Here is a 25,112-nt window from a genome sequence, read left to right on the forward strand (position 1 = left end):
CACAGCCTTTCAAGAGACGACAGAGGAAGAGAGAGGGAGAGAGAGGGAGGGAGAGAGACAGAGAAATAGAGGGAGAGGGAGGGAGAGAGAGAGACAGGGAAAGGACAGACAACAACCTTGCAGCCCTTTTCCAATCCGTTTCAACTAACATATTAGGTCTTCTACAACTCCAGCCTTGAAACAGACGAGAAGTATACTGCCTGGTATGGGTCAGAGGCTCTGGCTGGTGCTTGTCTGCCTTGAACAACAAGGCAGACATCCAGACAGGAAGCTGGAGAGAAGAGGGCTGGGAGTCCCTAGTTAAGTAACAGCTCCAGTCTGTGACTTAGCTCTGTTTTGGCTCTTCAATCACGCTACTGTTAAAAGGGTTTATGAGCAGGGCCCTTCCCCTCTAAAAGCCTCCTTCAGAAGCTTCCGTAAACACGTGGTTTAAATTTAGGGTTTCTAAAAATAACCGGATGGGCACCGAGCGACTGGCACCGGTGTAAACACAGCTGTCGGCCATTTTGGATCCAATCAGCAAAAAGGACCCCAAACAATCCATCTGTCAAGAAAGAAACAGCGACTTAGTGTAAACTGCTGGTAGTTGTTTCATTTAAACAGCTAAGGTTTTCTTTACTTCTCTGCTTTTGTTCTTTTCCGTCTACTCAATATTTATATATTTTATGATGCTGTATAGAATTGACCTCAGGTGAGTTTGTTTGGAATGGGAAGTGGGGGGGAAATCCTATCAGGAAATTGTTTGGTGAAAACACACCATTTCTACAAAGAGTCTACTATGAGGTAGAGATGCTTGTGTAATCGTACTCCTTAAGGAAACGTTCCACATACCACAATCTAGATCTGAACCCATGACCCACATATAAGGTTGATGGCAGTGTGAAATGGGAGGATATTATGGTTTCGGGAGGTAAATATAATATGAGTGCTGCGGATATGGTGGATATTTTTTTAGTTTCTGTTAGGAACATCTGTATGGTGTTTGCATTCCTCAATATCTATACCCACAGAAATACCGCTGAGGTCAAAGGGTGAACTTGAACTTTAATGTGATCCAGTCTCGGCAATCAGTCTTCCAGACGGCTTTTGCTTCTTTTGCTTCATGAGAATAGGCAGACGAGCCAACGCTTCACATTAAGAACTGTCCCTCATCAAGTACTTAAAGCATGAAGGGGCTTCACACTGTTTCCTGGGAGAGAAGCTCTGATCACTGACATCACACACATGTCATGCATGGTCAGTTCCTGTTAGGGTTTTTTTGAAATGTTCACATGATTGGAGAGATCGGCAAATCAAACAACTGCTGGGGTGACACTAGTGTAAAATTGGAGGGTTTGTTGCTGTGTTTGCAGAGGCAGAAACACATTTACTACTGATGTAGGAAAAGTCAAACGAGTAACTCTGCTGCCGAGATGGACAGAATGAGGTTATGGGACCAGGATGGGAAATTTCTGTGTGTCTGTTTCCTCCAAAACCAAAATATCTCTGCAGAGAAACATCACGGCTCGGAGTGCCTGTGGCCGGCTAGCGTGCACACGGATGGGAGAGAACCTTCCCCTGTAGGCCGGAGGGTCTTCTGTGCCCCCTCCCTCCCTCCACTCACAGCCCAGAAAAGGTTTTCCTAATTTGTGTTTGCCCAAACCGGTGCTGCCTGTAATTGGTTTTGCATTTTTAAAATCCCACAAGAAGTGAGTCTGCTTTCCGTCGCCTAGCTGGGGGTCGACGACACGCAACGGAAGTTCAGTCAGAAACGCAACGCCCCGGTAGTTCACTCATCACGGATAAGTGTGCCTACCATGTAGGCTGAGGCCTCAGCGGCCTGGGCCCTTCGCTGCATGTCTTCCCATTTCTCTCTCTCTCTCTCTCTCTCTCTCTCTCTCTCTCTCTCTCTCTCTCTCTCTCTCTCTCTCTCTCTCTGTCTCTCTCTCTCTCTCTCTCTCTCTCTCTCTCTCTCTCCCTGCCTCTCCTGTCACACTTCACTTAAATGCTGTCCCATGAAGAAAAAATACATAAAACACATACATGCAGACAATGTTCCATCTTGTTTATATAGCAGCTCGCCTCTCACCAAAACAACAACTACATTCCTGGGGAATCCTATTCACTACAAGGTCTTCTAACGGTCCACTTGGCAACAAGCCATGCAAGCAGATGCAAATCTCCTGGGCCCATTCCCAGCCCACCACACCAGTAAAAAGACAGTACAGTCGGCTAAATCTAAAAAAATACAAAAATAAAAAGCTCCATTCCGGCAGCAGCTGTGGGGTTCTTCAAAAGCAGCACTCCTCAAACGGCAGCGCTCGAAGCGGACAGCGGGGGCTGCAGGGTGGCCTTTCGCAGATAAAAAGCTTTGTTTGCCTGAGGGGAAGAAGATACTGAACCGTGGAAAGCGAGCATGATATTTTCTGGTTATGCGACACTGTGAAATGTGTGACGCTGATACCAATTGCAGTCCTCATGGCTTATGAATACGGCAACAAAAAAGAGATGAATGCCAGAACGTGAGCTGTGTATCTTTATCGTCCAACAAGACAGTGGGACAAGAGCTTTAATCATGCATGTAGGAAAGAGGTTTCCATTTACAGTATGATCTGTCATAAACTGATACTATCAATTGTCAACCAAACGGATATTTCAGCTTTTCTGTAACGATGAGGATGCGAAAACATACAGACTCCATGGAAGGAACGTGTGCCAATGATTCCTTTTTCATGAACTCACTGCACCGTTAGTATTGTTCAAAGTTAGCGTTGGATGTCGTTCAGTCGTTCAGTAATCACTATTCGGACAGAAGAAACGTTTGTTTTGTTTGCCCTTCTCACCCCTACCCTCTTCTCTCTCCCAGAAGCCACAGCACACATCCTGTGTTGCGTAATCGGTCTCTATCAGAGGGGAAAAAGCGATCTGACTTTTGTGACATCCTTTAGTACATCTCCAGCTTCAAAGACACCGCGAGGATGTTCTGTGGCCTGAGGATCGGATACCAGCGGACGCCAGTCGACCGTGGACAACTTGACACGTCTGTTACATAACCAGCCTTCTGATACCGCATCGTGTAGGCCTTCTACTGCACAGCGCTTCTTGTTTATGTAACCCACATCCAGGATAGTAGCACACAGCCGTGGGCATGTTTGCACAGCTCCATGAGGTGGATAAACTAATCGAACGAGGGAAGTTCGTCTGGCGTGCCGAGCTTGATATTACGTCCCCCCCCAAAACAAAATCAAAGTGGAAAGAAGTATCTTTAGTTGTAATGAGTATGATGAGGACCAGCCTTTGAAGATAAAGCCCCCTGTTTGTTCAGTTGCTCTGACGGCCCACTCTGGAGTCTGCAGCGATGTCTACATGCCATTTCAGACTTAACAACAACATTCCAGATTCTCTAACACACTCTGCCATGCTTCGAGGCTTTGAAGATGCCTGTGCAACAAGTACAAGCAAACTCAAGGCTATTTTTAGGACTGCCTTATGTAAACGGTGCACTATAACTCTCGTGTGTTGGGACTGTTACATGGTTGGCTGTTAGGCGGTTTACAAGCAATGTCACAGAGGGCTTCCCATACGCCAGTACAACTGCCAACCAACCTAACCCTTCAAGGAAGACAAGGGGAAACTTGAGAAAAAAAAGAGGGCTCCTCTCCTCCAGATACAGTCAGTGACACAGAGAGGAGCAGACAAGAGGCTGAACACAGTCAGGCTGGATGCATCCAAGAGCTTTGAGACATGTGGGCAAATACATTCTAGTGGAAGCACTAGTATAGAGGACCATTTCTTTATACATTCATAAGAACACATTTCTCTTCACGTTTTGTCATTAAAATGTTTTCTCATAATAACTGACCTGCCAGCCACAACCAATTGAAATCAAAAGAACTTTTGTTGGAATATTTTTTTATTTGATTTCTGGACAAGCCAACAAGCCCACTCCTGGATTGTCTAGTTAATATAAAAAAGTTTACAGAAGAAGATTCATATAAAGAGAAAAGAAAGATGCATAATAAATAAATGAAACTTTAAAGAATGAAGAATGTGTCCCAGTCAGAGTATTCAAGGCTGGATTTCACGTCAGGACAGATCAGAGGAGCCCCTGACCGTGGCTTTTCAGACCGTGTCCATCAGTACTGACACACAAGGAGGAAAGCGCAGCTCTGTATTACCATAAACACAATGCTGTTCACATCAGACGAGGAGTGACTCGCTGTTTGAAGTGGGTTTAGAGAGAGAGGAGACTCTGAACCTCTGTGTTCTGTGGAGGAGCTTGGATCTTCTCCTGAGTTCTCAACCTGAGTGTTTTGGAGTTGTCCGGGGAGCTGCGTTTGTACTGACTGTGTGGTCAGTCCAAAAAAACGTTCAGCTGAAGCTTTATCACACATCACTAATCATCCGTTATCGATTACAGTCTAATCATCCGTTATCGATACAGTCTAATCATTCGTTATTGATACAGTCTAATCATCCTTTATCGATAGTCTGAGAAAGCCATGATCCATATTCGATCAGAGAGCATGCAGTAAACTTACACATGTATCCTGTTGCATGTATTTTAAATATGATATTGTGAAGATTATACACTTTAAAAAAAGATTGTAGTACTTGATCATTGACCCCCCTGGGGAAATTAAACTGATGATGTGATATCATTTTCTGTAAATACATTTCAAATCTATTACATGTTTTGTTTTGAAATGATCAAGGACACAGAAGTTTTGGTGAGGAGGATATTGTTTGGGAACCCTAAAATTAGCCTAAAATAACCCTAAAAAACTTGGATTACAAAGGGTGGTGTTGACATTTTCCAGCTGCAGTATTATCAGTCACACACTGATACAGTGTGGTCTGTCTAGACTATCAGACACTCTGATAGTCTATCTGATAATCTACCGTTTATCTGACAACAAGGACACAAAAACACACAGAGATGAATTGGGGTCCTTGGACGGAACACCGTATCAAAATGATCATTTTTAAATGGTAAACTACGCCTTTGATTATATAGATACCGTGAGAATGAAAACGTCTCATATAAATATGGTAATTCTGAAAAGTGTCTTGTAATTTCTGCAAGAAAAGAGAAAGAAATACCACTAAATAAACACCCAAACTAATAATCGTCATTCTTTTGACGGCAGCTCGTCAATCTTGAATCATTGATTCCAAGAATTCAAACAAAACCTCTGATTATGCGACCATAACAACCGCAAAGTTGACCTTCTGAAACAACAACAGAAAGGCTGACATTTTGCTGTCCTGCCAAAACAAGAGCCTATCATTGATGGGGAAAAATAACCCCTCTGTAAACTCACAGTGAAGCAATTACCCAAATACAGCAATCATGCCAACTGACCTAGAAAATTACATGCTTGGTATGTTGTGCAACGAATAAAAAAATAACATATGGTTAAAAAAGAGATTGACTATGAATAATGAGGCTAATATGTTTAAGGTTCTTGCTGAGTGCCATGGTTGGTTTTAATACACAGCAATGTAAAGAAGCCAATCTATCAAGTTCGACTGGAACAAGTTGCCCTAAACCCTGACATAATGTGAAAACGGACATACAGTGCCCTCCAAAAGTATTGGAACAGTGAGGCGAATTCCTTTATTTTTGCTGTAGACTGAAAACATTTGGGCTTGACATCAAATAATGAACGTGAGACCAGAGATCAACGTTTCAGCTTTTATTTCCAGGTATTTACATCAGGATCTGATGCACAACTAAGAAAATATCACATTTTGTTTGAATCCACCCATTTGTCATGTGATCAAAAGTATTGGAACAGATATACTTAAAACATATTTAAGTGAATAAGACTTAATATTTAGTTGCAAATCCTTTGCTTTCAATAACTGCAGCAAGTCTGTGACCCATTGACGTCACCAAACTTTTGCATTCTTCCTTTTTGATGCTTTCCCAGGCTTTCACTGCAGCCTCTTTCAGTTGTTGTTTGTTTTGTGGGGTTCCTCCCTTCAGTCTCCTCTTAAGCAGGTAAAATGCATGCTCTATAGGGTTTAAGTCTGGAGATTGACTTGGCCAGTCTAATACCTTTCATTTCTTGCCCCTGATGAACTCCTTTGTTGTTTTGGCAGTGTGTTTTGGGTCGTTATCTTGCTGCATGATGAAGGCTCTGCCAATCAGTTTGGTTGCATCTTTCCTTAAATTGGCAGACAAAATGTTTCTGTAGACTTCCGAGTTCATTTTGCTGCTGCCATCATGTGTTACATCCTCAATGAAGATTAATGAGCCCGTCCCAGAAGAAGCCATGCAAGCCCAAGCCATGACATTACCTCCACCGTGTTTCACAGATGAGCTTGTGTGTTTGGGATCATGAGCAGTTCCTTTCTTTCTCCAAACTTTAGCCTTTCCATCACTTTGGTAAAAGTTAATCTTTGTCTCATCAGTCCATAAAACTTTGTCCCAGAATTTTTGAGGTTCATCTCTGTACTTTTTGGCAAATTCCAGCCTGGCCTTCCTATTCTTCTTGCTAATGAGTGGTTTGCATCTTCTGGTGTAGCCCTTGTACTTTTGTTCATGAAGTCTTCTGCGAACAGTAGATAGTGATACCTTCACTCCTGCCATCTGGAGGTTGTTGCTGATCTCACTAACAGTTGTTTTAGGGTCTTTCTTTACAGCTCTCACAATGTTTCTGTCATCAACTGCTGATGTTTTCCTTGGTCTACCTGTTCGACGTCTGTTACTTAGTACACCAGTAGTTTTCTTCTTCTTCAGGACATTCCAAATGGTTGTACTGGCTATGGCCAATGTTTCTGCAATGGCTCTGATTGATTTTCCATCTTCTCTAAGACTCACAATTGCTTGTTTTTCACCCAAAGACAGCGCTCTGGTTTTCATGTTGTTTTCACCTCTGAATACAGTCTGCATAGACAAAACCTATCTTACCCAATCTGAACCTGAGTGTAGACATTCAGTGGTATTTATTGATTGAATAATGTATGTAATAGGACACACCTGGGCAACAAAACACACCTGTCAGTCACATGTTCCAATACTTTTGCTCACGTGACAAATGGGTGGGTTCGAACAAAAAGGTGATATTTTCTAATTTGTGCATCAGATCCTGATGTAAATACCTGGAAATAAAAGCTGAAACGTTGATCTCTGGTTTCACATTCATCGTTTGATGTCAAGCCCAAATGTTTTCAGTCTACAGCAAAAATAAAGGAATTGGCCTCACTGTTCCAATACTTTTGGAGGGCACTGTATCTCAGAATAGTACCATGGGCTGTCCATCTACGACCACAAATAAACCGTTGATAGACATTTCGGCAAACCAATGACTGGAAGTCCTAGAATTCCGCCAAGCTAAAAACCAATGAAGGTTCAATATTTGCAAACCGGATCCTTTCTTTATCTCTACCTTAGAGGAGGTGAGTAGACAGAAAACCATTCGTGCTAGACAGCGTATGCAAATGTACACAGTCTTATCCTGTAGTACAATTTAACAAATGATTTAACAAATGTAATCTTCCTTAAGGGTGGAAAAAATCTAGCCCTGGTTATTTCATGAATAAAACATTACCTCGACGTGATCCCTCTCCTAACATGCAGAAAGCAAATCCCTACTCCTTGTGGCTACCAAATCTACACACTTCAGCAACAATACCAACCACATTATCTCACAACGTTAAAAGGAATCCCGATCTACTAAATCGGAAGGAATATATGCATCGACCTTCTCCGGTATCTTCAGTCCTTTAGAGTCAGCATGTTTGCCAAGTGTGGGTGGTGTGTTTCTGGACTGGGTTGTTGTTTGTTTGAGAAGGTTGTGGAGGCAACAGAATGCTGTTTCAGATGTTCTAGCTGTGTTGTCTTGAGGGTCGGAGGGCATTTGACCCCGTTGGATGAAATCAATTGGAGAGACAGAGAATTAGATCAACAGTGAACACCTAGGTGAGTCTTCAAACAGGCCCACTGAAGGTTTGTTTTGATTGGTTTTCCACTGCGAGTGACTGCAACAAGGGGTGATGCTGAACGCTTCACACCACATCACGTCTAATGACTTTGCTGAAAGGTTCTGGATCGCTGCGTAAGGTAATTTTGCTAACTCCATCGACTTGCCAAACGGATTCCTCAATATTACAACACTCTAAAGGTACCTCTCAACTCACATAAACCACATCTTGTTAAATGTTAAAAAGGCAGATTTGAATTTGTTAACAATGATTTAATAGTCATTTCTCAGATTCAATTTCTAACTCGTGATGTTGAGTACTGCTGGAAGTAGTTTAAGAACACATTCACATAAGCACAAAACAACTCAAAATAATACAATTCTAGCTATGTTTCTTCATGTGAAATGTCTTTATACCCCCACCTATACCACACATGTAGAGCAGATCTACCCATGAGTCATGAGTCTTGCTTTAATAGGACAGCCTCAGTTGGGGTTAATCAGCTTAAACTGTTCATTCCCCCCTCTCAGGGTGTTGCCTCTTAGACAAGTCTGTAAGTCACTAAGCCAATTTCATTTCCTCAGGATTACAGGGGTTTGAAGGAGGAATGGCATATGCAAATAAATAAACATGACCAAAAAGCTATTTGGACCCACTTGCAAACCAGTGGAAGGTCAACGTGACAGGAATGGAATCGACCCGCCACAACCCAGTTGAGGATGTGAACGCAAGGAAAGGTTTGTCTGCCGAAGCAGAACCCTCTTTCATCAGAGCTGCTCTGTCAGTACTGTAGGAGAGGGTGGTGAGAGAGGCAGAGGCAAATTTGCGATGGCAAACATTAATAACCTACCCATAATTCTCTATGCAGATGAGTTTGAGGTCATGTTTGCTGAAGAGCGAATTGGCAATGGCTGATTTTGATTGGTTATTGTACTATTATTAATAAAAAATGTGTTTAACGTGAACTCATTAACAGAACAGTCTGACAGACTCATTGGAGAGCCGAACAAAATAACAGAATTCAGACTTGAGTGTTTTCACTGTCTTCCCTCCTGGCTCCGTCCTCCTAGGTCTCTCTGCTACTGCTGCCTTCAAGCTGACGCTCCTGTCGTAAGATATTCTTTGATGACGTCTCGTGTGAGTTTTGCGTAGTCTGCAATCAGTTAGACACTGAGTGGGTGGAACCAGGGGCCATAACCATCACAATAACATTGGCAAATTATTAAAAAAATACATTCGCAGGCTAGGATACGCACTGGCCTTAACACTCCAATACATGCATTCATTAGTGAGTGTAGACAAGCCCACACTGCTCTGACATCAGAGGGTTTGAACAGCTCAAGGAAAAAGGTTGATAAGAAATGTTCCACGGCTGAAAAGGCACAGAAGCCATTCAGAAACCACTGACTTACAATAGATTTCCAACCTGGTTTCTAATAAAGATATGAACCTGGACAAGGACAAATCCTGCGTCATTCAACACCCCCCCACCCCACACACATACACACAGAAACATGACTGTATACATACACACACATGACACTCCTGCCTAGAAAAAGGTCTGATGATTCTTAGACAACACTTTAGAGAAAGTTCTCTTTGAAAAATATTCAATAATTACCTCGGAGACAGAACAGTTAAATCATGCTGTTACAGTAAAACAGAAACATTCACACAGTACAAAAGACTACACACACACACAAAAAGTACACACAAGTATAGCAGAACACACCACTTTCGACTGCAGCGTCTTTAAGGTTGTTTGAAGAGGATACTGGTCAGTCACAACAGCTGGCTGTTGCATAATCCCAGTGGTGAAGACTAAATCAGTGACCAGGGCCTCAGATGTGCCCAAGCAGCCTCTAACCATGGCAGGGCAGGGCTCCCAGCTGCGAGGAGGAAAGGGTCTGGTTGCATAACCACTCAACAGTTGCCCCAGAAAGACTGATGGTCTAACATAGCTGTGTCTGAGGTCAGATTACCAAACACAGACTCCATGTTTGTTTGGCACGTCAGCCTGGAATAAACCACGCAGATTTGAAATATGCCCCACTTTAGGGTTACGATGCAACCATTGCCAATTGAGGTTTGGACCAATCGGCCACATGCAGCAGGCAATGTCAAAGAGTGCTTATTAAATTCAAATCTTCCGAAAAGATAATACGGAATGACAAAACACGTAAAAATATAGTATCTAATTTCTTAGGAAATAATCATCTTGTAATCTAGTTTTGAAGATGTTTTGTCTTTAAACATTGTCTTTTGTCTTTTCAGTTTAGGTCACTGTAAACCGAGTCAATTACGTAATTTTCCTTTTTTTGCCTTTTTCACCGAACTGCGTTGCGTAATATAATGGTCATCAAATGTTACAGATAAACATCGGCATAACAAACTGCAAACTGAGATGATACAAATATTTGCATGTCAACAAGGGAAAATCCTCTTTAAGAGGACAAGTTTCCTGCTACGAATATCCAACTCAATTCCCGTAACTCCATTAATGTAAACAAAACTGAACTCAAATTCAGTTTTGGTTTCATCCTGCGTGTATCTGTCTGGAAGCCCTGTGATTGGCTGGTCTGTTTGCTCTCTGGATCATTGTTCATCTTGAGGTTTCATGGGTTTAGACAACACATACAGCCCACTTACATACAGTCAAAACAAAATAAGATGGGGTCAAAGCTCTCCCCCCTCCCCCCTCCCCCCTCACGTCTCCCCCCTCACATCTCCCCCTCACGTCTCCCCCTTACGTCTCCCCCCTCACGCTTCCCCCCTCACGTCTCCCCCTCACGTCTCCCCCCTCACGCTTCCCCCCTCACGCTTCCCCCCTCACGCCTCCCCCTCACGTCTCCCCCTCACGTCTCCCCCTCACGTCTCCCCCCTCACATCTCCCCCTCACGCCTCCCCCCTCACGTCTCCCCCCTCACATCTCCCCCTCACATCTCCCCCTCACGTCTCCCCCTCACGTCTCCCCCCTCACGCTTCCCCCCTCACGTCTCCCCCTCACGTCTCCCCCCTCACGCTTCCCCCCTCACGCCTCCCCCTCACGTCTCCCCCTCACGTCTCCCCCTCACGTCTCCCCCCTCACGCCTCCCCCCCACGCCTCCCCCTCACGTCTCCCCCCTCACGTCTCCCCCTCACGTCTCCCCCCTCACGCTTCCCCCCTCACGTCTCCCCCCTCACATCCCCCCCTCACGCCTCCCCCCTCACGTCTCCCCCCTCACATCTCCCCCTCACGCCCCCCCTCACGCCTCCCCCTCACGTCTCCCCCTCACGTCTCCCCCCTCACGCCTCCCCCCTCACGTCTCCCCCCTCACGTCTCCCCCTCACGTCTCCCCCCTCACGCCTCCCCCTCACGTCTCCCCCTCACGTCTCCCCCCTCACGCCTCCCCCTCACGTCTCCCCCTCACGTCTCCCCCCTCACGCTTCCCCCCTCACGTCTCCCCCCTCACGTCTCCCCCCTCACGTCTCCCCCCTCACATCTCCCCCTCACGCCTCCCCCCTCACGCTTCCCCCCTCACGTCTCCCCCTCACGTCTCCCCCCTCACGCTTCCCCCCTCACGTCTCCCCCTCACGCCCTCCCCCCTCACGTCTCCCCCCTCACGTCTCCCCCCTCACGTCTCCCCCTCACCCGTCCCCCCTCACGTCTCCCCCCTCACGCCTCCCCCCTCACGTCTCCCCCTCACGTCTCCCCCTCACGTCTCCCCCCTCACGTCTCCCCCCTCACGTCTCCCCCCTCACATCTCCCCCTCACGCCTCCCCCCTCACGCTTCCCCCCTCACGTCTCCCCCTCACGTCTCCCCCCTCACGCCTCCCCCCTCACGTCTCCCCCCTCACGCCTCCCCCCTCACGCTTCCCCCCTCACGTCTCCCCCTCACGTCTCCCCCCTCACGCTTCCCCCCTCATGTCTCCCCCTCACGTCTCCCCCCTCACGCCTCCCCCCTCACGTCTCCCCCCTCACGTCTCCCCCTCACCCGTCCCCCCTCACGTCTCCCCCCTCACGCCTCCCCCCTCACGTCTCCCCCTCACGTCTCCCCCTCACATCTCCCCCCTCGGTTATGGTTGAGCAGGGCGGAGGGGCTCGGCGCTGGAAAGTTGACACCCTTCTGGAACAGTCAGAGGTCACCCCTGGGTGTCCAGTTCCTTCAAGAAATAACTTCTGTAAGTGCCTTCAAACATGATAAGCAGAGTTTGCGTAACCAAACCAAGTGCTAAATGCTACAAATTCCATTCTCAGCATTCCTTTGATTGCGAGATAAATAGCAGTCCGAGTTGTTTATCTCTGAAGCAATGAGACTTGGATGTGAAAGCTGCCTTATGGGCCAAACATGTTAAGTGAAATTCACACACGCAAGCTGAGCACACAAACATTTCTGCAGAACAGAACTCGCTCTGCTTTCATAATCAGCTGCAATGACACAGTGCTGCTACAGCATATTTGCATTTTCAAACGTATTTGCCAAAACGACTGTACCAGACAATCCTTCTTGAAAGTGACAGTCCAGAACACCACCTAGGCCAGCGATGAAGAAATAAACGTTTTTTTTATTTAAATAATTGGCATTACATGGAAAGAGCTCAGTCTCTCTCCTAAGAATAAACTATTATTAAAATCTCCCACCCCCCTCTCTCTCTGCAGACACACATCTCTGGTTGCCTAGGTGATACTTCTCTCTGTTAAAGCACAAAGACTCCTAGTCAATTAAGAATCAAAAGAGACACACAGCTAGCGACAAATGACTGCAGCAATTATCTGATGTGAACTTAAGAAGCGGACATAGCAATCATACTGTGAGACACTCAATTCAGGCTCAAAGAAAATACTTAGACAAGGACTGCTTTTAAAGATATTTAGCATTCAAAACTTACAAGGCATTCTTAAAATAGGGGACTATAGTTCCCTGCAGTGTGGGGATGTAGCTGTTCAACATTCAGCAGAGCAGATGAACAGGCAAGGCCAAACCAAGGAGGCCAAAGACCCACAACTGCCTTTGTCTAGGCAGCTATAATTGCTAATGCATTATCACCCCATGTCAAACAATCCAGATGAGAATATGTTAAAACGTGTTTCTAGGATTAAAACCGAGCTGCACTTCAAATAAACCTGCCGTCCAAGTTCATCGAAGTGTGCGGGTGACAAGACACAGGTGTTCGCCGGATTAACCCACTGGACGATGACGAGAACAATGTCTGTTGGGAACACCCCAAGAAAATCAATTAGGATTTGGTCTCTCTTTGTGACTTGTTTAATCCCTCAAAGCCCCAGCTCATTGGTGTTAAGCCTTTCTGCCGTGATATCACGGCACCCATTTGGCAAGTTGTCCCAAGGAGAGAACCATTGTTTGATGAGCAGACGTTAGCATAATCCCAGGCTAGCTCGTCATCCCTGTTCCACCTGTGACTTCACCCTTCTGAAAACACAACAAATTCTGGACGAGATTTCACCTGAGCAGCCAGAAGAGTCTGGGCTGACATGTTGACACTGTCTCCATTCAGGTTGAAGACCAGGCCCGGACGACTGGCTCTTCAAATGAAGGTTCTTATTCAATCTAACCTGTCCTGCAGTTTCTGTTTAAAGGAGATGTACTCGAGGGGAGAGAAACATATTTAAACAACAGGTAACATTCTCTTTGTAGGTCTTCATGTCAATTCGTGAAACATTTGTGAAGTTTTTCAGCACAGCCATCAGCTGAGGTCCAACCAGGGGCGCCGCCAGGAATGAATAAATAAATAAAGATAGTTTCTATTCATTTTTCTATTTTTTGGGGACCACTGTCAGTCAGGCACCCTTAGAATTGTCCTCCCTTTTCCCCCCTATACGGCACCCTTGGGTCTAACACACCCATTTAGAACCAGCACACAGCAATCCGAAGCAAAAGAGAACCTGTTTAATTGGCCACAAGCCCAGGGGGCTTCTGGGAGATGGGACATAAAGAGAGAGTGCCTTTTATTGTGTTCTAATCAATGAAGAACGGCCTTGTCTATAAATCAATGCCTGCTTCATCCAGAGCCTCAAGGCTAAGTGATTAAATAAGTCGTCTGCCAGTTGGCAAGCTCAGATGCCCACTATCTCCACTGTACTCTACCACGCTATACCCACGCTTACAGCTGGCCACATTATTTCCTTTGTCTGCTGCTAATTGGCTTTTTGTGTGGTGCTTGCTGTTGTCATTTGCATTTGACCACAACAGAGATGCAGAGAGGCTGCAACAGACATTTAGGTTGATAAAAAAAAAACAAGAGGTCTAACCAAAAAATACGCACCATCTGTCAAATTCACATAACCACGTGTCTGCATGGATGTTAAGTGCCAGTCACATCACAATCAAAGATGTCAACTGTAATCATTACCTGGTGGATATCCATTAAGTGTTCATTGAACAGACAGGTGAACAGATCTACTTGATTTACATGGGCCTGTCAGGAGGTAATATGTCAAATACACCAACCCGGAAGAAGACAACCGTAAATATTCAGTATTTGACAAGGTCCTACCTCATACATGCAATGTTTATTGACAACCAAAGTTAAGGAATCTCAAGATGGCGTCACTTACCATTCTGATGTCACACAACGGTTTGTCTGCCAGACCTCCAAAGATGGTGGGCTGAAAAGGAAATTAAAGACATTTTAAAAATCATTTTTCTTAGCCATTTATAGCCACCCATGTTTGAGATTGATTGGATCTGGCAGTTAGGTAAGTTTTCAGTGATTAACAGTGACTAACAGGCAACACTTGCGTGCTGACTACGTGCAGTATTACAGGCAGCATCAGGAGGAGTCTCTGCAGGCCCTGAATGGTGTAACAACTGGGATCTTTACTGACCGATCCAACAGTGGAATAACGGTGCTCGTAAACCAGCCAAATTAATTACACCAGGACAGGTGCCTCAACCCAGAGCTACGGATGTCATCTGTATTTAATGGAGACCTGAAAATGCCAGGCTTATAGGCTTATTAAAGCCTGGGTTTAAAACACAGAAAGTGCCGACAGAGCTAAATAAAGTGCTTTCCCTTGCGAGACCGAAAGCGTAGTAATTCAAAACAAAGCCGGCGAATAGCAGCCGACTATTCTGCTGTTACTCCACCACGTCAGATAGTCCCGTCATGCGGATAACCACCCGGATTTAGATAAGCCGGACACACCTAACCAAGCATATAATTAACTCTGTTTGTTTTAGTGGAGACTGGAATAGCAATGAGTTGATAGACAACAAGCACATTTTTTGCATGAAACAGTTTGGAACAGGACGTGTTATTTTACAGTTTGATTACCGTATTAAATGCTGTTGTGATTAGAGTCAGTGAAATGTTTTAATCACTGTTTTCATGACTTATGGGCACATATATGTGTTTTTCCTCACTGCTGCCTAGGGAATTTTAGAACTTTCCAGTAAGAGATACCTGAGTTCACCTGACCTTAAGTTACAAACACAAACAGGAAGTTTCACACCAACAGAGCGACAAGTTAGATGTGTAAATCAAACTAATACAATAAAGCTCACAGAATATTCCTGTCTTGTCATCCTTCTGTTCAGGCAGCATAAAGCATACCTGCCAACAGGAGTCCTGACTTCAAATCTCTTTATTGTTTGACAACTACTTGACAACAGCAGGTGAAGACTTCGATCTAGGCCTCGCTCACTGAGTCAACTCACTCATGTCTCAGCCTATGTCCCAACTTTCTTAGCAATGAATCGGATTCTGATTCTGAATATTTTGGGATTGTCAAGATTCAGCTATTAACTACTCATGCATGTTTTGTAGATCTCCAAGCTCACAGTATTACAGTAATAACTCATTGAGTCAAATGGCAGAGACGTTGTCACAGTCACCAACACTACAGTACAGTATCTCCAAAAGGTCAAGAAGATCAGCATTCGGACAGAGAGGAGAGGGACATTAGCTAACGCCACAATCCCACAAGCCCTTGTTTTTCTCAGAGGGGAGATTTCAAAATGACAACAAACCTCAAACATCCTGTCAGTCCAGACAGAACCAGTTCTAGTATGCAATGATCCATGGACAGAAAATGAAAGGGCTTTAATCACTAACTGAATCAGGACAAACACGCTCCCAATCGACAACGTAGCATATTACTTGATCTTTTTATCCTCTGTCTAGATAATACAACTGTATAATATAATACAAACATAATACACTGTTCGCAATCTCCAGGATTTCATTGATCAAATCCCTCTTTTCGTCGTGTAAGAGGATTGCCTGCGCGTTAAGACAGTTGGTCTTGTCGGCCGGTAATTTCCGGTTGAGATCCAAGGCAGAGTTTGGACACTTCACTCATCTCCATCACCTAGAAATCATTCTCACACTCACTTTTGACCCACATGTCCTACCAGCTGCAAACACGGCCTCACATGACCACACTCGCACTGAGATCCCTCACACACACCCACCCCCCCATGTCAACACACACACACATATATACACCCTGTATCACTGCCATGTCTCTTGGCATCCATTTTGGCTCCATCCGTGACCCTCTTCAGTGCAGTTGCTCCTCTACAGGAGTGGACAGTATTTTCTCTTGGGGTTAGCTGTACTAGCATAGCTGTACTATGCTGAACTGTGGCCAAGATTATTTAGTATGGATGAGGCGCAAGTGTGTTTTAGTTTGTCAATGTTCATTTGCTCTGATTATATCTCGATGACAAGCAAAACTGAACTAGGAGGACTGTCCAAAACAGTTTGATTAATTATGGCTGCATTAATCATGAACTGCTCTGTTTGTTGTGCAGTGTAGAAATAAATGGACAACCATATGACATATCTATCCATCTATGACAATATGATTATGGATTCATACAGCTATGCTGTGCGCTTGAAACATTTGACTAACAATTTGATTTATTTTCCCTGACCAAAGACCAGCAGCATTATTAGATTTCAGTGGTTTATGTCCACTATAGGATCACATATAAGAGGATTACTTTGGAGATTTCACCCTCAGGCTTGTACTACTATTGGTAACCTTTGACATCCGAGGTCATGGGTCACAAGCGGTAAAATAAAAGTTTCCATTGATGGTCGGCATTTCAGTCAAGTCTGGTGTTATCACACTGAGGAAACATTAGCCTGATTATAATATTTGTACACTGCCACGTCTCAAAAAATCACCTCTCAAATCTTTTCGGTCACCTTTGCCCTTTCACTGTTTACAGTTCGTGACCTACGGTGATTAACCTAAAAGGTTACCTTCATCTTCCATTCAGTAAGTGGAAAGGAGCCCCACTTCATGTGTCTTTGTGAACATGATTAATCATCATAAAACATCCCAATGGTTTCACAACAGTCATTATACAAGGGGTCAACATTTGGCCATCCAGAGTGTAAATGTTCTTGAACTTTGAAACTGATCCTTTGAAACAGTTCCTGCAGTGCCCCTGGGTGGGTGTTGCGTAATGTGGTTGAAAGAATATGCAACTGTCTGTATTTTTCCTCAACAGTAACCTCCAAAGGAGACACAAAGCTGTGTTTTTAGACTGGCGTCTGGAAGACCTCTCAATCTGCCCAGACTTTGTTATAGAACGATGGTCCAAGCTCTCCCAGATCTAAAGACCATCATCAGTAATGATACTTCCCCTAAAAAAACCCACCTTAATAAAGCCTGAAAAAGTGCCTCAAACTAATCTGGAAAAGAAAAAAGACAGCAAAATTTTCACTTTTTCCTTTTGTAACGGAACATCGGTCCAAGTATGACTGAACCAGTACCAAGCTGGCAGCTCTCCTGGTGTTGTGTTTCTCAAAGTGGCACCCTCAGCATGGACTGAGGTCAGCTGACCTCACGCTGGTCACCTGACCTCACGCTGGTCACCTGACCTCACACTGGTCACTTGACCTCACGCTGCCCAGCTGACCTCACGCTGGTCACCTGACCTCACGCTGCCCAGCTGACCTCACGCTGGTCACCTGACCTCACGCTGCCCACCTGACCTCACGCTGGTCACCTGACCTCACGCTGGTCACCTGACCTCATGCTGCCCAGCTGACCTCACACTGGTCACCTGACCTCACGCTGCCCAGCTGACCTCACGCTGGTCACCTGACCTCACGCTGCCCACCTGACCTCACGCTGGTCACCTGACCTCACGCTGCCCACCTGACCTCACTCTGCCCAGCTGACCTCACTCTGCCCAGCTGACACAGAAACTCCTCCCCTCCGGCCTCATCGGACAAGCGAGGAGCGCCCCGGTTTTATCATAACACGCCTCCTCTCTCTCTCTCTCTCTCTCTCTCTCTCTCTCTCTCTCTCTCTCTCTCTCTCTCTGTCTCTCTCTCTCTCTCTAACCTCTCTGTCTCTCTCTCTCTCTCACGCTCTCTCTCAATCTGTCTGTCTCTCTCACTCTCTCTCTCTTTCTCTCTCTCTCTTTCACACTCTCTTTTATCTCTCTCACTCTCTTTTTCTCTGTCTCCCTCTCTTTCTTTTCCTTGTTACACTTCTGATTTGCTCTGGTGTTTCACACTAACTGACTTTCTACTAGAAAGATCTTTTAGGGTTTGCGAGGTATAAACTAGAGATGAATAATTCTTGAATAATCCATTTGCACTACAAAAGGAAAGTATGAACAGTTGAGAGAGGATTGAACCCTAGCTGAGGATAAATTAAGTACAGGACCTCTTTTATTTTCACCGCCGGGTAGAAAGCACTGTCTGAGGGATAAAGAGAATCAGGAGTAGAGAGGGATGAAAGATGTGTTCAAGCATTCTGCTACATTCTCAGACAGCTGCCTGCGTATATGGTGAGTGACTGTGTGTGTGTGTGTGGGTGTGTGTGTGTGAGGGTGTGTGTGTGAGGGGGTGCATATTGTGTTCGAGGATTAAACAAATGCCTAGAGATGTGTGTGTGTGTGGCCTGTGTGTGTCTGTCTATGCCTCTGTGTGTGCATGCATACTGTATGCAGGGATCAAAGACATGCCTCTATATATACAGAGACATTGCAGGCCGCTGCCACCATAGAGGCACCATCCCTATTAAAAACCTCTACAACACCACCCGCAGCACCCTGTAGAGGGACAGAGGAGCCAGTTGTCAGACAAGGTGAGACATACTCCTGTTGTGGAGTTTGTTTTCTAACTTGCCTGGAGGTTCCCTAGCAGAAAAGGAGAATGCTTGAATCTAATTTACGTAAATGTATTAAATGATAACCTTAATATGTCAATGTATCTAAGTTCTTATACTTTGTAAGTATACCTTAACTGTTATATTGTTTCGCTTGGGGTGTGTAAAGATGCCGTATCCTCGTACAAACTCACAGCACGTCAGCGATCGCTGTGTTTACTTGTTATATGTTTACTGTTAGAGAGTTAAGGTCAGGAGAGGGGAACTCACCTGCTGTCTGGAGGCTGGCCTCAAGACAAGATGACTCTGGCTCCTGGACTGTGGAGAGAGAGAGAGAGAGAGAGAGAGAGAGAGAGAGAGAGAGAGAGAGAGAGAGAGAGAGAGACAGAGAGAGAGAGAGAGAGAGAGAGAGAGAGAGAGAGAGAGAGAGAGAGAGAGAGAGAGAGAGAGAGAGAGAGAGAGAGAGAGAGAGAGAGAGAATGGTTCAGTTCATCACTGATATTCATGAACATACACATAGGAGAAAAAAGGGAAAGGTAGATTTTTTATCTCTGGCATACAGTAGCACACACTGAGTCCAGAGAGTAGATGCTTCAGGTGGAAGCAGCAGGTTCAAATCCCCCTGGGCCTTGTCTCAAGATGAAACCAGTGGAGCTATTAGTGCTGGTAATGAGTATATGAGACTGGCAGGGTAACTGGAGGAAATGGAAGAACAAGGAAGTCTAATTCATGCTAAAAGGCTCCAAACACACAGATACCCCTGAGGCTCATTTGCACAAAGACAGTCAGAATGCTAATGGCGCCCACACAAAACAACGCACACCCTACAAACTCTCACACACACACACACACACAGCTAAGAAAACACACGCATATCTTTGAAAAAAACACACAGCTACGAAAACACACACGAACATCTACAAAAACACACACACGCCGTTTTCTAACTGAGACTGGCAGGACGTGCTCAGGAGCTGGTGCTGCTGAGGGCTTCAGAAGCTCTATCTCAGCACACTCTCTCTGGGACCAACACTGAGGGGTTGTGGGAAGTGAAACTGTCTCCAGGAAGCAGTAGTAACTCTTTAAGACGGAAGGCAGCCATTGTTTTATAGCTGGATGCCTGCCGGTACAGGTATCACCTGGGACGGTCTCTGTCCTGTGGCGACCAGTATCAGCGCCCCATCTCTCCCCAGTGTCCAGCTTTAACTAAACACAGAAACAGGAGACACCTGATTCAAATGAACGGGTCATTATCAAGCTCAGCAGAAGCCTGATAACGACTCATTCATTTGGATCAGGAGTGTTGGAGCAGGGAAACATCTAGAACATGCAGGGCAGGAGGGCTTGTAGTAGAGCTGGTGTAGAGGATCATACCAGGTCGAGAAACTGGTAATGTGTTTAAGAGCGCCCTCTAGTGGCTTGAAAAATATCACCCCAGCCCACTGGCTATATAAATATGACACAAAATACACCAACTTATTCTTTCATCAAGAACTCGTTCGTAGTTGTCTTCAGTTCGGTTTAGAAACAGCTTTAAATATTTGAAGCGATAATAGTGAATTGAATACAATTCATGCGACTGTGTTGGGTCAGAGAGTGCAGGTTACCTGTCATACTTTACATATGTTAAGGCACAGAACAGATGGGTATGGTTGGTTGTGTACTTACAATAAAAGACATACGTGATCTCAATGTGTGTGCAGTTATAGGGGTGAAGATTATGTGCATGCACTTGAGAGCTGCCTCTCTCTCTCTCTCTCTCTCTCTCTCTCTCTCTCTCTCTCTCTCTCTCTCTCTCTCTCTGTCTCTCTCTCTCTCTTTCCCATCTCTGCAAGAACATTGTCTGATGATCTCCTTCTCTGCACGGCATCTAAGGCCAGAGTCTTTGTTCCTGATTAACGAGCCACACGCATGTACACACACACACACACACTGTGCAAATACACATGTATGCACATGTACACACACACACACACACACTGCAAACATGTATGTATTTCCCGGATAATAAATCTGAAGTATCTAGTGACATCCAGACAGACAAGACATATCAATTCTGGAAAGCAGAGTTCTGGGCTTGAAAGGCTTGAGTGACCTTGACAATGTAAAAGGAGAGAGAGAGATGAGGCCTCTGTTCTCCTCCAAATCCTCCACTCCTGAGCTATAGGCTAATCTAACAGTGATTTGATGGGTGAAAACAGGTGGTGTCCTCAATGTAATCGTAACTTTGAGCTTGCAGTCGGTCATACCCCATCCATGAACTTTACAGGGTAACAGAGTAAGTAGAATTGATCACTGTGAATGATAGTTGCCTGTTCTAACTGATAACGTGTGTGACATCACTTATCATTACTGTATTCTCCAAGATGGTTCCCATTCGTGTTTGGTCAAGACGACTTCTGGAATGCATGGCTTTGGAAACATGGTGCCCACAAATATTGAAATCATTAAAAAAAAAATGACTGACTGAAGGGCTAGACAACAAATGTTCAAATACAGATGAAAATTGAGTTTTGGGCAGAAAGTCACTTTTTGGCATGTCACCGGAACAGCGCCTGCAGTGTTCACTGATAAAGGAGCAAGCAGGCCAATTAACAACTCTAATGAGTATAAAAGAGAAGATTAGCCAGGCTAATCGCCTACCATTCGGCATGAGCCAGTCACTATGGTGATGAGGGCAGGAAATGGAGAAAAACACTGTTGCCAAGTTACAAACTGTGATGTCAACACAGTCAGGAAAGAAGGATTTTGATACAATTGAGTATTTTCTCAAGGTTATTCTTATACTAACTGTGCTACAATGAATGGTCCAAAGTGGCAAATCATTTCTGAAGGGTCCAACCTTTCCAATCGTGATCATAATTTATTTGACTTTAGGCTGGTTTGCCAGTTGCCACACTATCATTATACTTGCTAAGTGATAAGCTCAAGCTTCTGTGCAGTTTGGTGTCCAGGGTTCACTACCTCCAGGCTCCAGCTAAGAAGCAGGAAAACTAACTGTTTTGCTGCCAGGAAACTTGTCACGCTAACCTTAAAAACGTAGCTGAAATTTTTTGTGATTAAGCATGTAATAAACCACCAAATGAACCAACTTGTTTTCTTCTTCTATGGGCGCATGTGAAGCCCTCTGTGACATGCTTGCGTGTAAAAAGGGCTATACAAATAAATTTGATTTGATTTGATTTGATTTTCTTCCTCCCCTGTCTTCCTTCTTCCTCATAATCATCGTCATCATCATCATCATGAACGTGCTGTGGGTATGTTGTAGGCCTAATACTAAACTATCCCCTCTCTGTGTGCTAAGCTAACCATGCTAACTCATCCTGGAGTTTATAGCATTCCAAATGTGTTTGTCTGTGAGGCTTTTGAAATCACCTCACATTAAATCACGTTACAGCTTCTTAAACCGGAATCCTTTTTTCCGCTTTCTTTCATGGGTCAACTAGACGACCCAAAGCGGGTATTTTTTTTTAGCTTACAACAGCACTTCCATAAAGGAGGTGTTGCGCCAGGGCACTCGGGTCTTGCTAGTTTTAGAAGGGGGGGGGGGGAGAAAGCGCAGTGGCTTCAATATTTAATGTTGCGTGATTCTGAATTCCACGGATGCGTCCATGTTTAGCCAAAGCAGCGGGGTCGGCAAACACGACTTGTTTTTTAAAAGAGAGATCAAAAGTAGGAGAGAAAGACTAGAGCTATGTCACTACGCGTGAGGGCTTTGATGTGTGTGTGTGTGTGTGTATGTGTGATGGATGGATCATCTTTTTACATGTTCTCGTCTGATCATATACACGAGGGGATATCCTTAGAGACGGACCCTGCACACCTTGTTAAATCCTCTTAGACATGGTAACAGCTGCACAGCACTGCAGGGTTTTAAAAGCATTCTCACTAGAGACAGACACAGAGCATTCAGCATCATCTCTCTCTCTCTCTCTCTCTCTCTCTCTCTCTCACACACACACACACACACCGACATACACTCACATATACACACACTCACTCAGTTTACTTCTAACGACCAGTTGGTAGTATCATGTCTAAGAACCCTTCCTGTTCCCCTCCTCTACACAGTAAAATGTGATATGTTCTCATTCCAAGCTCACCAGGTGATTTATGTACCAGAAGACATTTACGAGGGTACGATATACCTTTAAAACACCTGACACAGGATTTCTGATTTGAGCGTTGAAACTCCAAAACTACCAGTAGGACTGTGATGCTCAGAACGAGAGAGTTGACAGTTTAAATCCTGAGTCTTACTGTTCAGTGTATGTCCATTACTTAAAACAAGGTTATCATTTGCATGCAAACCCATTGAATGAGACCAATCTTAATGGTCAACAGCACATTTCTATAAAACGTTGCGAAAGTTAAAGACTTTCGCCTTCGTCAGCAGGGAAACAGTCTAGCTGAGCCCCCTTAAGACACATAATCTGGAATTCTTTCAAACCAAAAAGGCCTTTTTGTATCCTAGACAAACAGTTATGCAACTAATGATCCTTGGTATATAATAAAACATTTTTAACGATTTAACCATTTTTAACGATGTGTTTATGATGATAGACACACACACTCTAAATGATATTTTGAGGAAGTGTGTGTTTGCAGTGTGTGTGTGCAGAGTTTGTGTGCAGAGTGTGTGTGCAGTTATACAGTATGCAAGTGTTCAGGATTACTATCTGCAGACTGTCACAGTTAAACTAAGTCCAGTGTGAAATGAACAGCCAAGTTAAATCAGGGTTTGGCTAGGATTAATGCAACATGTTCACTGCAAGCCCCAACCACACAAACACCAACGAACATTCACACAGTCAAAAACACACACACACAGGCAAACACACTCACAGGCTCTCAATAAATCCTGTTCTTGCAAAGAATCCAAACACCAATTTCTTAACTTTTCTCAACTTTGATCACATTAGACATCTACCATACGGAGGAAAAGGAAAGGAAAAGGAAACTGTAGGATGTAAGCAGCATCATCTCCCCTTTATAGTTGTGTTATTACATCTCCATCTGTAAACTGTACTCATTTCCCAGTTACCAGAAAGTCTGTTCAGAAGGGAGCCGCCAGCCAGCTGATAGAGAGACATGAGAAGAGAGAGAGATGAGAAGAGATGGAGAGAGAGAGAGAAAGAGTGAGAGAAGAGATGAAGAGAGAGATGAGGAGAGATGGAGAGAGATAAGGAGAGATGGAGGGAGAAATGAAGAGAGATGGAGAGAGAGAGGAGGAAAGATGGGGAGAGAGATGAGCAGAGATAGAGAGAGAGATGACGAGAGATGGAGAGAGAGATGAGGAGAGATGGAGAGAGAGAGGAGGAAAGATGGGGAGAAAGATGAGCAGAGATAGAGAGAGAGATGAGGAGAGATGGAGAGAGAGAGGAGGAGAGAATTATAGAAAGATAAAAGGGGTGTGAAGGGTCAAGACTAAGAGGGTGTCGGGGGCAGACAGACATGCACACACACTCGCAGGCCCTCTCTCTCTCTTTCTCACACACACACACACACACACACACAAACACACACACTCACACACACACACTAGTTAATTTGTTAATTGGCTTGGCAATAAGTCTGTCTGCAGAACTGTCTGCCTGTCTGTCCGTCTGTCTGTCTGTCTGCCTGTCTGCAGAACTGTCTGTCTGTCTGCCTGTCTGTCTGTCTGTCTGTCTGTCTGTCTGTCTGTCTGTCTGTCTGTCTGTCTGTCTGTCTGTCTGTCTGTCTGTCTGTCTGCCTGTCTGCAGAACTGTCTGTCTGCCTGTTTGTCTGTCTGCCTGTCTGTCTGTCTGTCTGTCTGTCTGTCTGTCTGTCTGTCTGTCTGTCTGCCTGTCTGCAGAACTGTCTGTCTGCATGTTGGAATATCCACAATCAGTGAAGAGGTGAGGCAAATCAAGAGAATCCTGGGCCACCAACCCCGCTGTGAAGTGAAGACTACCTGGTGGACATGAGCACCGCAGCCAGGTAGAGACACACACGCACTCCTGTCTGCTCTGGGGAGTAACCACAGCAACACACCTGAGAAGCGACACATAAACAACGGGACAGTGGCTCAGTAGGTAAATATGCTGTGTTTGTGTGTGTGTGTGCGTGTGATGCATTGAAGGATTACCCAACTAGCTGATCT

The 25,112-nt window shown here is 44.8% G+C and overlaps 1 protein-coding gene across 1 annotated transcript in view; it reads right to left on the minus strand.

The window, feature by feature from the left end:
• Window positions 1–19,290, minus strand: part of rasgef1ba (RasGEF domain family, member 1Ba) — a 45,394-nt gene extending 26,104 nt beyond the window's left edge. The window contains exons 1-2 of the mRNA XM_047016600.1: window positions 19,259–19,290; window positions 14,468–14,518 (exon numbers count right to left, since the gene is read on the minus strand). Coding sequence (XP_046872556.1) covers window positions 14,468–14,470 — 3 coding nt within the window. The 5' untranslated portion in view covers window positions 14,471–14,518; window positions 19,259–19,290. The remainder of the gene's footprint in view (window positions 1–14,467; window positions 14,519–19,258) is intronic.
• Window positions 19,291–25,112: the final 5,822 nt, after the last annotated feature.

The sequence above is a fragment of the Hypomesus transpacificus genome, unplaced genomic scaffold, assembly GCF_021917145.1.
Source record: "Hypomesus transpacificus isolate Combined female unplaced genomic scaffold, fHypTra1 scaffold_42, whole genome shotgun sequence".
In the NCBI taxonomy this organism is placed as follows: domain Eukaryota; kingdom Metazoa; phylum Chordata; class Actinopteri; order Osmeriformes; family Osmeridae; genus Hypomesus; species Hypomesus transpacificus.